The 19318-nt window shown below is 38.3% G+C and overlaps 1 protein-coding gene across 10 annotated transcripts in view; it reads left to right on the top strand.

Moving 5' to 3' along the window:
* LOC109481992 (protein spire homolog 1-like) overlaps nt 1-19318 on the top strand; it is a 43470-nt gene that overhangs the window by 5710 nt on the left and 18442 nt on the right. For all 10 annotated transcript variants that reach the window (XM_019784618.1, XM_019784625.1, XM_019784626.1 and 7 more), the window contains exon 3: nt 12730-12945. In XM_019784618.1, the coding sequence (XP_019640177.1) occupies nt 12730-12945 (216 nt within the window). The remainder of the gene's footprint in view (nt 1-12729; nt 12946-19318) is intronic.

The following is a 19318-nucleotide window of genomic DNA, read 5'->3' as shown; positions in this document are numbered from 1 at the left end:
ATTTCTGATTTGCCAAAAAAAGGTTTCAGGTTCTGAATCAAATGCAAAATGCTCATATTTTGGTGCCAACAATTGAAGAAAGTCTTTGTTACAGTTTTTCCATCTAACAATGCCGTGGTTTGATTAAAAGTCCAAAATTCATTGTTTTGATAGTATAAACCAGGCCGGTATGTTGAGAAGAATGTAGATGTGTATTTGGTGTATTCCATTTGAACATATCAGGGCAAATATCCCATCCGCATATGGCCTTAGTTACAGTGCAACAGTACATCATACTCAGCCTGGGAGGGCAGGTTAGAAGGGTTGAGCTGCCTGTCAGTGACTGGAACAAAAACTTCCCAGAACCTCCAGCTGGAAGATTCAGACCATACTGAAGTTTCCTGGGAAAGGTTGCCTTGTGGAATGTCAGTTGAGCTAACTGTAACAGTCTAACACCCCAGAGTCCTGCCCTCTGGCCAGAGAGAACAGGTCTCTAAACACAAGATGGAACTTGGGAGTATGTATGACTGCTTGGTTGAAAGGAACAAAAAAAAGGAAAATATGCCTACAATGTAAAATGATGTTTTGTTTATACCATTCATAATTACTCCTTTCTTCATACCTGGTATATTTATGTATTCATTCATTCCTTCATTCTCATCCATCCATTCATGCATCCATCCATGCATCCATCCATGCATCCATCCATCCATCCATTCATCCATTCATCCATCCATTCATTCATCTATTCATTCTTTACCATTTATCAAATAGGTGTGGCTATGACATTTATGATTTTATTACACACCCCTAACATAAATGTAATGTTGATGAATCGGAGAATTAAAGTGGAGAAAGACAAGATGCATGTACATGTACATGTATGTAAGGGTAATAGATGTTACTTGTTGTGTATGATTATATCTTCTAGGTGTTATTGTAACCCTTTGGGTGACGGCTGGTATCAACTGTCATATTATATTCAATCATAGCAATATCTTGATAAATTTGTGCTCTTAAACTGCAGGATGTGTATCATATATAGAAACTTGGATGGGGCCCTGATTTTCCTGTTGCAGTATTGTATGTGGGGGGTCTAGGGAAACATTTGGTACATTTGCCCTGAGGAAGATGACTAAGTATTCATTTCCTAGTGTAAGTCAATGTGCAGTATGACCACTGCCAGCAGTACTGTTAAGGATACAGGAATGATCATTGCTGGGAGGAACTACATTTTTAATGCCAACCAAGAGGCCACTAAAGGGTAGAGAGAGAGAGAGTGCATGTAGTTGGGGGTATATAACTGATAGATTATTGTGTGCATATGCTGTATTTTGATTCTGAAAGCTACATGTATCTGTGACATATTTCTATATCTAATATTTGTTTGAGTTCATCAGTTCACCTTCTGTTGTAAAGATATTCCTGTAAAATGTGTAATTTTTGAAAAGGCATCTGAATGTCTACCAGAATTCAAAATGGTTTGGAAATAAAAATTGAGAGAAGAGTAATATTTTCTGACTGTCAGAAATGCCTAGCCTGGGTGCTATCCATTTTATAATGGGCCTCCTTGCACTTGCACTTGGAAAGGAAATTACAAATCGGATGACATTGGTCCCAGGCTTAGAGAAGCCCCATCGCAATCAGAAAACATTTCCCACCCCAACATCTGCTTGAAGGTTGTAGAGAGGAAGCTCTGAATGCTTTCAGTACTGATTTTCCCTTCCATTTTAATTAACTTTTAGATGGACTAACTAACTATGTCCTGGCGCTTGTGTTATGGGTAACACTAACAGTGGGTGGGAGGGCCGGAGATTATGATTGGTGGATTCTCAAGATGGTTGACTTTGATAGGGAAATGCTGGCACCACCTGTTTCCCCAATGGATGCCCCAGGGCTAAACACCCTCGTTTTAGGCTGTTGTCTTGGGGAAGGGAGGGGGGCATTGTCACCAAGGCCATATTGACGACATGCTAACTGGAGAATATCATTGTTCCTGGCTTTGAGTAATCAAAACATGATAAATCACATTCCAAATTGGGTGTAACTGAGCAGTTAGGGAAAGCAGCTGTTGTAGTGTTACAGTAAGCAATGGGCCAAGAAGGATGGGCGAGGGGGTTTTGAGTGTGTCTAGAAGACAGTTTTATCCACATTTAGAACTAGTAAAAGTCATACTGAATCAGATAAAGTTGTTAAATTCCAAATTTACAGATTTGGCATTTCTTGTAAGGATATGGTTACGCTATAGTACGTATACACTACATGTATTGCACTTCAATATTATATCTGATTTGATATTAATCATTTACTTTGACATTCTATAGGTACTAGTATCATAATTTTATTGCTGATTGATATTACATTAATCAATCTCTGAGCAGGACACAATATTGTTTGCCCTTGATGTTATTCAGAATTTTCCATTCAGTGCCAAGATTAAAATCAGCCCCTCCAGCCCCTATGGGGTACCCTGTGGTTGCATTTGGGTCTGGCCAAATCAATTTTACAGGGAAATGAAATTGTGTGGTAACTAGGTTATGGGGAGATCTGGAAGGGTGGGTGGGAATTAACTTATTCTTAAAAGATTAGAATATTTTTGTGTCGCGTAATTGGATTAAAAGGAGGAACTTGACTTCTCTATGACTTAATTTGTAGGAAAATGTACTTTGGTCTAAGGTTAAGGTTTTCTTGGAATTTATTTTATTTATTTGAAAAATAAAATCTTGATTCGAAAATAAAACTTTTAACATAGACATTCCCCCAAACTGTGTTCTCAGAATTTCACCAACATTATCTAACTGTATCAAATATTTTTCAAGACAATACCTAGTAGATAATGTATTTTGATAGCTTAAAGAAATCTCACAAACTACATGTAAAAACTAGATTCTCATTATCTTAGTCAATGTAATATGGGCTGCTTGAAAGGTTGATGTCTTACATATGTCACTGACAAGGGATTAAAAGTGATGATATAGGGCAGTGTGGAATTTTAATGATGTTTGGTACAGAGTCCAGATGGCTGTTATGTGGTCTGTACATGGCAATTATACCATTAATCTCACCTTGATTAATGATATACATGTAATATACTGTAATATGTAGTGATTGGTTTATTGAAAAGAGCAAGGGACATATCAGACTTGCAGTAAAAACTGAATTGTGCTGATATTTACAACTTATAGGATTATACAATACTAGTAGATATAAAAGGGCAACTTACACTTGTGATATACAAAATTTATAAAAACCGTCGTCGTCATATTATTATAGCAATATAATTAAAACAATATAATTTCTCACGAATATAAAATCACTACTGTCGTTCTACATTAAAATGGCTGAAAGTCATTGAAGTTTAAAAGATTAGTCTGGTACGAGCGCTAAGGATATGTACAATTGGCGGTAAGAATTCGAATTGACACAATAAACAATCAACAGTACTGAGGTTAGGGTCCAGCCCGATTAAAAATGCAGTTAAGAAGTTTGTAGTCCCACCAGTAGTTTTGCTAGTGCAGGGATCGCGCTGGTTGTGTAGCGCTTAGTGCCCTTGACCTGGCAGTAATGGAGAGAGTTCCGCAGCGATCTACCGTGTAGTTGTCCTTTAGTCGATGGCAGCCAGGAGCGGAAACGTGACGATTGTCTGATTTTGGTTGCAAAGTTAAGGCATAGGTCGTGTCTACGATCAGACAAAGTTTGTAGGTTCAGGGTCTGCAGGGCGTCCATGTATGTAGTGTAGTGACGGCCTAGCATAATCCTACAGGCCCGTTTTTGAACCCGTTCAAGCCGGTTGACTTGCCTGATGTTAAGGGCAGCGTTCCAGACGGGTACCGCGTATTCAAGGAGTGGCCGAACGTATCCGCAGTAGATAGCACAGAGGTCGTCTGGTGGGAGACCAGCCCGCCGCAGTCTACAGAGGAAAAATAGGCGTTTGCTTCCCTTGGACACCATACTGTCAACTTGAGAGTCCCATCCAAGATCCGACTGAATCTGAATTCCAAGTAGTCGTGCTTGCTTCACCACACTAAGCGTCTGGCCTCCTAGCGTTAGGACTGGGTCAGGTGGAGGAGTTTTCATGAAACATATTTGCAGTACTTTACACTTTTTGGGGTTTAGAAGCATGTGGTTTCTATCCGACCATTCGTCTAGGTTGTTCAAGTCATTTTGTAGGGATGAAGGTGAGCATATCGGTCGGTTTTCGCCCAAGTTGAGGTCGTCGACATACTTCCAATATTCACTGTTTGGTGTTCCAGCGTCATTAATCATGGCCAAGAAGATCAGGGGTCCTAGCAAAGTTCCCTGTGCCACCCCACAGGTAAGTGGTTCCCTGTCCGACAGGACCTGCTGGTAACGGACTCATATAGGACTCATATCATATAGGAGACAAAAATAAAGGTTCGAATAGTACTTGGATGTTAGGATTCTAATAGGAATACTGTATTAATTGTCAAAACAAGGATAGGTCTAGTAAATAAGCCAGAGTTATGATTTAAGATGTTGGAGAAGTGGTTTACTCCAGTTTTAGATTAGTGGTTTATTCCACTCTCAGTTAAAATCTGTTCAGTAAACTTATAATTTACTGGAGATGATGATTGCCTCAGATGTATCTGGTATCTGGCTGGCCTTTTGTTTACCTTAGTACCTGCTACTGTGCAGTATCTGTACTGACCTTGCTAGTTTTTCTAGCTAGCTGGCCCCTAAGGCTATTCTAAGTGCTTTACTTTGTTGTACATGTATATCTCATCTGTTAAATTATATTAGATAAGTTAGATTATATTAGATAAGTTAGATTAGATTAATAATATAGATAAGATCAAGAGGAACAAAAAAGCAGCAAATATAAAATATGGATCATTCTAAAAACTGTTCAGAAACCATTGCCATCATTTCTTTCACACTTCAAAAGTGGTCACTCATTTACAGCAAATAAACATCCACATTATACCTTCATGTATATATAAACCTGGTACAGTGCAGGTTTGGTACAGGTAGACATCAGAAATATCTGCACAGCTCCAATTTTACCTGCACTAAGGTGCATAGTTATATAATTAGGCGCATAATTTCGAGGCCTGGGGCTGTACATGTAAGATGTCTTCTCTAGTGTAAACTACACAGCCCCACCCATCCCTGAGGAAGTTCAAAAGGTTCAACCCAAGATGAGGTAAGATGACATCACCCTTACTAGTAGTGGCCTTACCCTCACACAGGAAGGTTAATGACCTGTATGACAGGACACAGACCCACCCCATACTACTTAGTATTATAATACTACTTGTCTGCTGACCCTTTTTTCTTGGGTTTGACCTGCCACTATTTCAAGGCATAATTTTGAAGCTTTGTATCTAGTTAGGACAGAAAGTCATACAATGCAATAAAGGAAAATTGACTAAATTTTAGGCTCTATTTTGAAATCATTATCTCCTTTTTCTTTGTGCTGATCTACATTTTTGTACAGTAGTAATGAATACGTAGCTACTGTAATTTATAACTCTCCAACACAATTCACTATCTGGAAGACTAATACCAGTTTGAACATAAGTCAACCTGACATATATGCATGTTTGGCAAACAGTTACTAAATGTTGACAGTAATTTACGATAAATATACACTAACTGTTGTTAAACATAATAGTTGACTTGCCGATAACTTGTATGTATAAGATATGTCTCAGGCCTTTTTATACCGTATGAGTCAGAATTCATCTTGGATCACTATATGTAAAGTTAGGAAAAAATCGGATGAAGTTAAATGATGACAATTTTTAAAGTTTTGTGTGTGAAAACGTGACCTTCGAAAATCACCTATAAGTCACTGAAAAATTGACAAAACAAAGCTAGGTACTCTGGAATGCAACAGTGATTTCTGTGTCATGACTTTTTAGCTAAATTTAACTTAGGTTAAAAGTCTAAAACACCATCTTCCAAAGGAACTAGTATAATAATTTTCCTCCTCACACTGCCAGCAAAATAAATTCATTTCATATAGATACTAGAATTTATTACAGTGCAGATGTAGATGCCATACTTATAAAACCATTATTTTCAATACGAACAGGTAGAATATATGGGAGGTAATGCAATTTTCCTCGTAGCTCTGCCAGTGAAATCTGCTGCGTTATCTCTTTCCAACAGACACAACACTGTCAGTTATTGGACTTGGGCAATCAGAATAAATTAATCTAGCAGAGTACAGTACTGTATGTCAGTGGTAATGTCAAGAGGCTTAGAGAAAACCTCTTCATGTTGGCTTGTAATTGGAGTTTTGTCAAGGTTATTTTATTGTACTGTTACAGTATGTATCAGGATATATGTATGTATGTATCAGTACACATGTGATGTACTGTATGCATTGCACGTTTCTATTGCGCAAAAATGGCCAGTCACTGTATTTGGAAAGATGCCTGCTGAATTCATGGCATCTTTTCAAACACTTACAAACTTTCATGATTACATAAGCCAGGATTTTAGCAAAAAGACGTATAGTAGTTGCAATCTATTGCAATTTTCTCGACATTTGCTTGAATATCAAATGACAGTTTGACTCATAATCTGTAGCCCAGAGGAAAGTAATGCTACTATTATATTGTAGCTGACATAGTTGAAGGCATGTCTAAATCTATTGCATGTTAAGTATGTGAATTATTTTGTACAATTTACATTGATGTCAAAATTCCATGCACTGCCAGTTATTGTTGATATGCATGTCTCTATAGTCTATAGGCGACTCTTGGTCTAGATCCATCCCTAACAACCTTAGCGCTTGATCTGCTCTTTCCATCCAGAGGGGCAATGAGCGGGTCCCAGTGGCTCAGTGTCTGTGTGTGGCTGGCATAAATATAAGAACAGATGTGCTATACATAGGACACGGTCTGGGTATAGGGTAACCTTCCTGCATATGTCACAATGGGTCAACGGTCAGGTGGCAGACATGTTAACTTGACATTGAGAGATTTTGTCATGGTGACGTTACATGTGTGCACAAGTATGGTCATAGCATGAAAGGAATTCAATTACGTCAAATATCACATCAAGTTGAATATGGGGGTACGTTGTCACATTTTGGACTCGTTCCACGAGTAAGCTATTTGCAATTGGTTGCATCATGCATTATTTCACGGGTCTGCATGGGGGAAATGCATAACAAATTACACAAAATTCTTGGCGCTCATAAGGCATCATGCAGTAAGTTGGAAAACAGTTGTAAAGATGTTCGTTAATCTTCAACTACTCATACATGGAAATGTGAGAATTAGCATTTCAAAATTTAAAAATTTTCTGGGGAATCCCACTAGGATTGTCGTGCCTCGACATGATGTTAATTTTGTCAGCCGAAATTGAGATGACAAAAAAAAATTCAGGCTTGCTAAACTAAAAGTAAAATACTTATGTTTAGTATTCATTGGAACAGCCGCTCTTGACCTTGGTAAGTCGGAGCATCTCAAGGTAATGGATACATGGTTTGACTCTAAGGATAGGAGTACTCAAGGTCAATATGCTCTGGCCTGACTGTGAGTAATATTGATCTGGCGGTATGGCTAATGCAGCTTAATCTCTGTATAATGATTATACCTCTTAGAGGAAGACTACAATTAAAATGTAGTAAATAAAATAAATTCAACATGAGTTGTCTACCTTATTCCATTACAGAGGCCTGGGGGGCTTGAAATACTGGGTGCATAATATTGCACCTTAGTGCAGGTAAAATTGGAGCTGTGCAGGTATTTCTGTTTTCTACCAGGACTGCAGTCAAAAACAACACTTTATTCTTTACTACCGGTAATTGTTTTTTATGATTTAGTACTATCATAGTACTACTGTGTATTATGTTTATATAATGTTAAGCTTTGTCTCTTTTGAAGTCAACCTTTTACTGTATGTATAATTCACATAGACTACACCAATAGTCCTGCACGGAAATGGCCTGAATGCTAAATTACGACCTGTAAAATTTGGTAATCAAATTTGTTTGACCCCAGGGGTACATAATTATTGGACAGAGACATTGAAAAGCTCACATCTCTATTGTCTGGCATCACCCAGCCCTGCCCATGCATTATAGATGTAATAACGCCCAGTCTGAGGGTTTGTCGCCTTCCTTTTACATGTCCATTTGTCTACATGAGCTGATGTATGAAGACATCTGCTGCCAATGGAGGTCTATTAAAAGTGGCAGCCGCGTGCTTTGACCTCTGTGTGAGGTCACTTGGTTTTATTCTATATGGACTCCATGAATGTCCTGTGTATAGTTTGTTGTGAACATTTTTGAAGTTCATACATTATAATCTATTAGTCTATTTTTTATGTGGTCAGGTGATATATTTCACTGGAAATGGCTGTTTTTATTGTTGCTGTGACATGATATTAAAACTACTTAATGCATGTACTGTAATATCTCATAACTTCAGAGATTGAATTAGGCCGTTTGTGGTCCGTTACAGTATATATACCAGTATCTGCCATCTGGCTATTCATAAAAACCAACATATTTGGAGTTCCCCATTTGAAAACTAGCTATGACTGGTGTCCACATTGAATATAAATAGTCCTTTGCTGTTATTTATTCACACATTACTGTTTACAACTTTGACAAGGTAGTATATGGTCTATATATGGCTATTTCAGCCAGACATGAATTTATATTCATTGCTTTTTTATGTGTCACACCACATATACCACTGCTGAATGAAATCTGTCTAGTACAATTGTATATTTGGCAGTAACATTAATTTTACAGTTCTCGTGTGTTTTTATAGGGACATCTGTTTTACATATGAATGTAACGTTTTGTTTACTCCCTCCAAATAAAAAGTTATTGCTTTCCTTTTGTTTTATTACATGATTTGTTAACTGACATGTTTATTTGTTTCATCTACCAGTACTGAGTCCTTATAAATTAGGTCACCAGGATCTGACCTATGTGTGACCCCTTTGTTAGTTTCCTGACGAGGGTAGACAGGAATGATTGTTGTTCTTTTTGTTTGATTTTTCATAAAGGACAATATATTTTCCATGCCTTCATTTAAATCAGATCTGCTGACAACATAATTTTTTACCTTAATTTCAGGAGTTCATTGGGTGTTAGGGTTGATTCCTGTCCTGAATGCTATGTGGGATTTTTTTTTCAAGGGATCAACATGAAGACTTAACAAATTTGGAAACATACATGTAGTAATTATTGTCCCCTTACATATACCTGTGACACTTTCCAGAACTGCACTGTTATGGTTTTTGGTGGTTCATGATCATCTGAGGTCTGCCAATTTAGATTCCAATCTGATTATTACTAATATTATTCCCTTGAGGCAGGCGTCTGGGTCATATCACAGATCTTAATGGCTTAGAGCCACCAAAATTTTCTAATAGCCCGTCTGAGGCCTCTCAACCATAACTTTATGGGGATTCATCGTCAAAAATGTGCATTATGGTTCCACAATAAACTGTGTGGCATTTAGAATTTTAAAGATCCCTGGTCAGATTATGATTATGTTAGAATCTATGATCCCGGGTTTTCTAATAGCCTGTCTGAGGCCTCCTAACTATAACTTTATAGGGATTCATTATAAAAAAGCTTGCATCGTGTGGCTTTCAAAATTTTAAAGATTAAGAGGCCAAGTACATCAACCAGGTATAGGTAATTTAGTCCCCCTTGTGACTGTCCTTGGACCGGCAAGATTGTTTTTGTCAGAAACTTTGAACAGGAGAAGTCGACATTACGGTTGAATGGCTTTTCATGACTGTTGGGCTTATACAATATTCCAGACTATGAATTAATGATGTTGGAGATGTTTTAATAATCACACTTTTTACAAAGAATAATTATGAATGATACATTCGTGAAATAATTTTAAGATTCTGTAGGTAGTTTTTTTCTCTCCTCCTAAATTCTTCTACAAAGGCGTTTCAAGGAAAGATCTGGAAGTGCCAATGGTATAGTTGAGAAAATTTGATGTGTATTGATTTTGAGAGTTATTAGGACCGATCTATACATACCTTCTTATCATGTTTAATGCGTCTCCGATTGCCCGACTGCCCTAGATGTGAACTGGCCTGTGTCACCTACTATATTGATGTACCTGCCTCTTTATTTATACTCAACATTAGGACTAAAGGTGACTCAGGCTTTAAGAATGCTGATCAATGAGGGATAAACAAATGTGGTAGATGACAGGAAATACCCCAGAAAGTTAGCAACAAAATATGATTTTGCATGCACAAGAAAGTTAAACAGACAAAAGCAAACTAAACAGAAAACAGCCAACAGTTGAAAGTCATTTCATAAATAAAAGATAAAACAGTGCTGCAATCTGCTATACTTGTGAATGCAGTTTTAAAACTTGTTTTCCCGACACCTGTTTTCTTGGATGACCCTGACCAACTTTTGTAGGTCAACCTGGAGAGCCCTATAATCATACCAATCCCATATATGCTGCATACTAGTATGTAGAGGCAGACACTGATCTCTATTCAATGCCAAGAAATCTCAGACCTAGCGTCCCAGATGTTATTGTATGTAATCCCATAATCATGTCTATCCTGTCCCAGCTGTTCCAGCCATTGTTTATGGTATGTAGGTAAGCTGGAGACTGGTGAGACAGCATTCCTGTAGAGTTACACACTGCTAGTGCTAACATAGAGATAGGAAAATACGTAGGGAACACCTGTATTATGCCTGGAGCATTTCTATATACCTCTGTTACTGTGAAGTCAAGTAGGATTTGAAAGGAGTTAAGTTAAACTTTTGTAGTTGGAACAATTCCTTTGTACAGTACATTGTAGAAATATTGTGGAAATGCATACATCATGTGACAACATGATCATGATTCCACAGTGGAGAAATCACTGAGAAAACTGCCAAAGCAAGACCATCATGAAATGTTGCATATATTGTACTGTGAAGTTTAGAAATTTACTGTTGCTGTCAGATACATCTGTATCATAATAATATGTATCATAATATTTGACTAGCTTAGCTAAGCTTTGTACATATATAGGAAAACACAGCTACAATAAATACAGTATTGAGTACTAATATTCTAATCTTAAAACAATTACAAAACATACAAGACTGGAGTACCTACATTTTTGTAATGTGTAAAATATGTATTTCCTTCCATTCTCAAACCTTCACAAAAGATCACATATAAATTTTCCACTATATATCTTCCTTTGAAGAAAGGATGTCTTCCAAACAAATGACTCAGATTATTCGTTCTTTCAAGACGTTACCATTTCCTTAAGTAAAAGTGCTTAATCTTCATGTTCTCCTAATAAGATGTCATCAGTACTGGTGACTGTGGAGTCTCTGTAACCGATAAGAGTGACCCACATTTTACAGCGCCAGGATAAATCGCTGACGCCATTTATAACACTATTAACAGGGACGGTAAAAGCGGGGATGTGGAGTTTACTGTCATTACCGTCCATAAATGATGCCGCTACTTTTACATCGTTAGGAAAGGCTCGTTAGAGGGCCCAGCTCTCTGATTAATCAAATTAGTGGTAGGCTGAGGGTGTGAGAAAGCAGGCTGGTGGTCTTGAGGGTGGTCATCTGGTGGTCTTGTTTTTTTTACGGGTACGATAGAATAGATACTGGTATGTTCATATTTCTGAAAGCCTGTAAGACAGTGTTCTAGCTATACATAGCCAATCTGAAATTTTTTTCCGCCACCTTACTTGTTTGACGTAACATTATGTCATGTGCCAATTTCACGATTGCAGTGCGATAATCCTAAGGGGGTCCTGGTAGACAAAGTTTTGTTTGATGACATCTCTCTATATCTTTCCATGCCTATTTTTGTCCGTCAAAGATGATGGATTGGGAAAATTTTTGGCAAACACAACTTCTGTCGAATGAAAAAGCGGAGGCTGGCTGGAACACTGATATAATATCAATTGTAACAAATCTCTGGTGAAGCTGTTATGCACTGGTACACTAATACATGTACTTCTGAGGTTGTAACAAATTGGATGGCTGCCCAGTTTAGACTGCTGAATACGTTGTGTTTTGCTGTCAGGGTATAATATGATATATATATTTGTAAGTTGTATTGTGGAAACAAGCATTTTCATTTGATCTATTGTGCAATTTGCAAGCGTAATATGGTAAGGTAAATGGAGGTTAATTTTAAGCTAAATAAAATTGAAATCCAAGAATATTTGAAAGAAGAGACCTTTGTTTCTGTAAATGTCCATGATACCCATAGGATTTACAGGCAATAAGTACAAATATCATGTTAAGGATGGTGCCTGCCTGTCTACATATACCCAGCTTTGACATTTCCTTACAAATTGTTCAATTGTTTGATGGAAAATGTTGAAGGAGGGTTGTCTTTTTTCCTCAAAAGACTCAGTTGTCACCCTTTTTCAACATGCTCACAGATTTCCTGATACATGTTTTGCAATGGATTATTACACACCTTACAGGATTCACATGTCTTCTGATGGTATGGAATTACCAAGATTTGACTGAAAAATCTCATCTAGTTAGCCCAGGTCTTCCTAAGAAGTTATGGATTTCAAACTTCACCAAAAGTAGGGTCAGTGATTGCCCAAGGGGTCAAATTGTGGCCAAACTCCCCCAGGTCTGGCAAATTATTCTCCCTATTTGGCTAAATTGTCCTTTTTTGCAGCCCAAATTTTTAGTCTCTTGGAGCCTATCATTTAGTAGTGTTGACTATTCCATATTCCATGTTCCAAGTTTAAATGATGAAGCATTGATACTAATTTAACATCTCCTTTTCTCCCCAGCTTGTATATTCTCTAGGACTTGTAGTGTACAGAGCATTAGACTATGGTCTGAGTGAGTCGGAGGAGCGGGAACTGAGCCACCCTCTGGAGGACTTGATAGACAGAATGACCAGCAACGACAACGACGACAGTCAGAACCACGACGAGGGGATAGAAGATTCCGACGAGGAAATCACGTCAGAAGACACGGTCAAAACGTTACAACAAGTTGTTAAGGTCAGTGCTGTAATCATACTTGTGAAATATTTGTGAAAGTCATTTTTGTTGAACGGCTATGATTTGAGTTTTGTTGTAGTCTAATGAATTATACTAGAAATCTTAATTCACCAAAAATAACACTAGAAATCTTAATTCACCATAACTGATTATGTGTCTGGATATATGTTTTCATACACTTCTTTCACTTCAGTGCCTTTTTCTTTTGTATGATTACGTTTATATGATTTTATAAATGCAACCATTGGAAGGCACAACCATCATTTCAGCACCATAGACAGGACTACAGTTTTTTTTACTTCTAAACAAATGTTTGCCTTCATTTAGTGTCTGATATAAGTATATAAAAGCTGCAACTTTCACCATAGTATTGTTAAGCTATTAGTTACTTGTCGAATACTTGGCATATTGTGTACATATCATTCTAATGACATGTTTTTGTTACAGGTTTTTATAGTAATGACACACATTTTACAAATGCTGCATCTCCAAAAGAAAAAAATACATCAATCCTAATAACTACACCAGTATAATTGGCATGGAAGAATTCCCAGATGGTTTTGCAGTTAATAAGACACTTCCCTCCCAACCCACCGCCAATGGCACCTTCTCCTCACCCATGAGGCCTCTGATCAGACAGAGGAAGTTGGAAAGTGGCCAGCTCATTCCCCGCTGGAGAGGGCTGGGTGTAATTTGTCTGGGAACGGCAGCGGTGGTGTCAGGCCAATCCCTGGATGATGTAGCACTCAAGATGTTAGATTGGAAAGTTTTCCTGTAAGCCCGGTGCTCTGTCCTGCTGAGGTGTTTCATTTTATGGTCGAATGTTTAAAATCTCAAGTGTCATAAGATTGAGGAAAGGGAAGCTGTGGAATGATAAGAGTTGATTTTAGTTTTTAGAGGCAAACATGTTTTTTTGTGGATATTTAGATTTTGTGTCTGGCTTGATTAGCTGTCTCCTTGTATTTGATGTATGCAAAACTGGCATATCATCTGATTTCTTGATTATATATTATGTGGACATATCTCTAGAGAAATTATCTGGGTACTAGTATATAATTCCAGGCCAAGTATTTGCATAATCAGAGGATTGCAGACATTTTATCAAAACTAGAGGATGGGGTTTTGCACAAATTGGATTGGTTTGGATTACCAACCAAAATTTGATCTTTTTGATACTCTTAGGAAAGATACATATTATTTCTAAGAGAGAGTCATTCTCTTGTACAATTTCTATGAAATCTTTGTGTTTTTATCTGGATTTGTACAAAGAACAAAAAAATATAAGTCAGACTTTTAGGTGCTCGGTTTTATCGTAACATCCAGTATAGTAATCAAAGTTCCTTGACAGTCAAGTAGATTTAACAGTTTAGCTACGCTGCAAGAAGATAAATGAGGCTTCCCGAATGTTTGACTGGTGCCGCATCTCGGATCTTTTACAGGCGATTAGTCAAAGAGCCGTCAGAGATTTCGCAGAGTCGACCAATCAGTTACCTGCAGAGCCCTGCAGACGGTCTGTCTGCCTGCTTAGCACTTTAAGTGTAGGAACATATCACTGTTGAGTTATCCACACTGTATAATGGCATGTAGAGTACCACATAAAAGCTAGTGTATATGTTCTTTGAACAGCATACCCTTGAATCTGTATTGATTACAGGAAAAGGCCTCAGCAATCTAAATTGTTGGATCTTGGACTTTTTAAAAAAGAAATATGACACAACGGTGGTAAAAAACAGGCCTAGGCATCCTATGATAGCAACATACTAGGTTGGTTTATAATCAATGAATGTTGAACTTTTAATGAAACCTCTAGTAATACAATTTGATAGGTTAAAGAACTGTAACAACTAAGAAGAATATTACTTTCTTTCCACCATTGGGGCCATTAGAGTTGATTCAGAACCTGAAATTATTTTTTTTACGAATCAGAAAAAAAATAAAGAGGTTAAATCCAAAAATAGAATATTCCAACATATGTGAAATTTTATTGCATGTTTGGGTGAAAAATTCTGCCAGCTACCTTTGTGGGCCAGCCCCTGACCATAAAATCAAAAAGTAGGACTGCTGATCACTTGACCAACACATGTCAGTGACAGTCTATGCAGATGTATAAGCTGGAACCAGGCCATACTGTCACCCTGCCAGACTGTCATTAGACAGGGACAGATGGACAATCAACATGACATCTTACAAATCCCTGCTTGCCTAATCTTGTATTCAGATTAAATCAGAGAAAGTAATCTCTTAAACCCATCCAGAGTGGGCTGGTTTGATTTACGATGAGAAATTAATTGTGCCTGCCTTTTATGATTATTTTCTAACATGGTATAATATTATGAAATAAGTTTTAAATTTTGTGAGGATGAAGTACTGTTTTTGTATGTCTGCCTGTGTGCGTACGTGTGTATATGTGTCTGCCTGTGTGTGTGTGTGTCGTTGTGTGTGTGTGTGTGTGTGTGTGTGTGTGTGTGTGTGCATGTGTGCATACATGTATGTGTGTGTGCTGTGTTTGTACATGCGTGTGATGTGTGTGTGTGTTTGTATGTGGGTATATGTGGTTGCGTTTTTCAATGTGTGTGTGTTAATAATAGTGTGTCTGTATTATTGACAAAGGGGTGAAGACTGAAATCTCTGATTCCCTTGTTCATATGTATTTTGCATAATTCTAGCTGATATTCTGACCCCTTAATAATAGTGGCAGATGGAGAAAAATTTCTCCATGAACCCCAATCATCTGATGAGATAATCTCATTACTACAGCCTGCTGTGTACAATTGGATTATACAGGGTTTACCATCAATTAGCTCCCGCATTAGTTATGCATCTCGTAAAGTTGAGGTTACAGTTAGGGAGAAAACATGTCCTGGAAATCCCGGAATTTAATTATACATTAATTCTTGACACTAAGGTACTAGTACATGTGGTGCCTCAAATTTGCAGCAAATTTTTTTGTAGGGTAGAAGAAATGTAAATTCAAGGCAAAAAAAGAAAGTGGTACATAATGCCCCTTCAAAGAGATGGAAACATGTTGTGAATTTTTGAATCATAAACCTGTAGTGGCCTTTACCTTGTCAGGACCATGGTGGAGAAAAGTAATGTTTGCAAACGTCCATTTGTATTCATGACCAGTGTTCAACCTAATCATTACCAGTGCACCCTATGTCATACCTCAGGTATTGCACAGTTGGCGTAGTAGGGCTTCAATTTCCCCTGGGCTGCACAGAAATGCTTTAGATCAGCTCCATAAACCACCATCTCTGTTCACATCAGTGTGGACTGTGGAGTCATTTCTGGCTGCTTTTCTTTGGTTTTGCAGAAAATATCAATGACTAGTTCTGCAGTAGCTATTTTGGCATGCATGATTCCTCTGACTGAATGTTTAACATATTGAGTATGTTGTGAGAGAATCTTGAAATGTTTTTGCCATTTGAACATCAGACACCTTGTCTTGTAAAGATGTTTTTCCAAATCAATTATCACAAAAAATTCTGAAGGATTCTACAAGTCCTGATATAATTGGATAAACAAGGTTTCAATTTTCAGCTAGTACTCAAAGACTGGTACTTCTGGGATAACAGAAAGATAAGAGGAAGAGACAACACCTGAGACACAAAGATAAGAGACAGTACAATGCCTACATAATCAAACTGCAGATGAACAATCTAGCAGAAGAATCCATTCCACATTCAGGGGTGGCTCACTTATTTTTTTAAACATACATGTAGGTACATCATGATGTATGGTCATGACTTCAGCACTGCCCCTCCTTCTGTAATGGCATGTCCCATAGGTATCATGGGGTTTGTATGAGTTGTTGAGAACTTTAGCCTTGAAAGAGATTAAGGCGTCTTCCCAGTGCTTCAGTAAGGACAGGCATGATTACATTGTGTAAGGTGTTATCACGCTGGCGGCACATGTGCATGGTGCTGATAGCACTGTTGTTGTTACACTGATGGATGGCAGGATCTCACAGCTCCTTCTAACTTTCGATTGGCTTCTGAAGTAGTTTCTTCTAACAGTAATCATCGACAGTACCAGATGGCTACAGAGCAATCAACCACACATCTCATATAGGCTAAATTGTACTGAAAAATACCAAAAAGAGCAATATTGCTATAGTCTACAGTGAAGCACCATATTACTCTGAAATTTTGATATTGAACCTTCTTGGAATGACTTGGCAAAACTAAGGAAAGGGGAATCATTTTGAGTATTCCCTTCAAAGGTAATTGATCCCAAAAGCTGCGACAATGTCTGGAGATAGCGTGAATTGGCTGGCAGTCTCATGATATCAGGGATATCTACTAGTACTTCTATCTCTGGCTGTTGACGTCATGTATTCCCTCACATCCTGTGCGGAGACTCAGACACAACTGGCAATGGCACAGCTCCAAGATCTGTCAGACTTAATTTCCTGTGCCAAACAGCCATGTCATGACTGGAATCCCACTCTATGTGTAAACGCAGTCCCAAATCAAACAGTGCTCTTGTATTGGCACTCATTTAACAATAAAAAAAGTATGTTTGGCTTATTTTCTTCTTCTTGGTCAGCTGCTAGTTGCAGACGACTGTGAGCTTTGCTAGTCCATTCTATTTCCGGTAAGATTGGCAATCTTGGTAGGTTGTTGCAGTCTCCAAGGAGCCGTTAGTTGAGTATTTATGCCCTTTACAGATAAGAAGTATTTTTGTGCCCCTCCCACTCTTCTGTCGGTGTAACACAGACTTCCACAAATCAGGATTCCTCTCACAGCAGGGATACGTGTGTCTTAGTCAGACAGACACTCCTGACCAGAATAGCAAACACTGGTAAGAGACCTGACCTGAATGCTAAACACCAGTAGGAGATAAAAGAGGCCATTTCCTAGCCTACAATCAGTAGTGCAGATTGCTAAAGGTCACCCGGGTTGAGGTTTGGCAATACTGACTGTCATAAAGCCTGTATGGGTTGGACCAAACCGGTTTAGACCTGACTTGTGAGCAGTGGGCATGTAATTGCACCAATGTTTTGTACGTGAGGTCTTTACAGGATATTTAGTGTAGCCAAGAAACTTTCTCAGCAAATCGTGATAAATATACAATAAACTTACTGCTCTTTATTTTACAAATTATTGTTACTATTACAGAAGTAAGCACTAGTACAGACATTTCTGTGGAATGTTGTATATGATAAATGTTGATGTCATTCCAAATTACAAATTAACACTTGCACTGCTGCCATAAGCCCCACACCTCATTAGTATCTTGCTAACTAAATCTATCGAGGTTTTACTCAAAGGTTTGTTTAACATTGGCCAAACACTCTTTTAATGGCTAAAATTATTACAGTTTATGTTGTACTAAGATATGATTTTAATCTGATGGGTTACACTGTTGGGACACTGTCTTTTGACCAAATAAACCATTGATATGTAAACTTTCTATTTTACACGTATATTTTGGTTGAAGTGTGCAGTTCAAATTCTATTGTTTCCATCCCGGATTATTAATGATAAGAGCACAGATGCAGACTGTGGGAGAGCAGACCTCCCTCCAAGCAGATCATGGCTCAGATTGTTCATGATAACAGCACAGATGCAGACTTTTCTGTTGTATACCTGCAGTAACACACCTTCAGTAAAACCCCTCCAGCTAGAGCAGACCTCCCTCCTAGTCCTAGCACATTATGCCTGGCCTGCCGTTCGTCATATCGAGGGAGCCGACCAATCAGCTCCATGGACTGGAACTAAACGGGGAGGCCGCGCTGCAGCAGGGATGCGAGGCAGACGATTACCATAATGCGATGAAAATGCTCCGTCATGGCCGCTGCCCGTCTGACTGCGTCGCTCTGCCGCCCGCCCCCGTTACGCTTCCCTCCCCTGTAATGAGATTTGGCTGCTCGGATGAGGCCGGATAGATGAGTGTACCCAGCCCACCTGTTGTCAGTATATTGTTTGTTTTTGTGGTTTTCTTGTCTGTGGCCATCTCTGTCTTCTATATCCTCCTGGTCCTGAGCTGTATTTCCATCTGTATCACCTTGATTGCCCTTCAGGTAAGGGAAAACATACAAATTACCGTCTCAATTAATGTTAGAACTTGGGTTATATTACTGTATCAGCGCTAATTGGATTACGGTGACTCCATCCACGCTGTCTCTATTAATAATGCCTGTAATGTAATCAGATCGATGGTGATACAACTGCAGTTACATGGCAAATTGTTTTTGTTTTCATGGCTCCGAATATTGCATGGTTCATCAGCTTTGCCGTGTGATATGAGGATGCCTATTGGTTATTACTGCATACTGTCTTTAGTCTTAACTCTAATTCTAATTTTGACAGAGTTGAAATCTTGCCAGAAACCTCCAGTGCAACATACTGAATCTGTTAGTCCAAATCAA

Source organism: Branchiostoma belcheri, unplaced genomic scaffold (assembly GCF_001625305.1).
Source record: "Branchiostoma belcheri isolate BF01 breed outbred unplaced genomic scaffold, Haploidv18h27 scaffold59, whole genome shotgun sequence".
Lineage (NCBI taxonomy): Eukaryota > Metazoa > Chordata > Leptocardii > Amphioxiformes > Branchiostomatidae > Branchiostoma > Branchiostoma belcheri.
The sequence above is the reverse complement of the archived record's forward strand: the minus strand, read 5'-3'. Positions and strand labels throughout refer to the sequence as shown.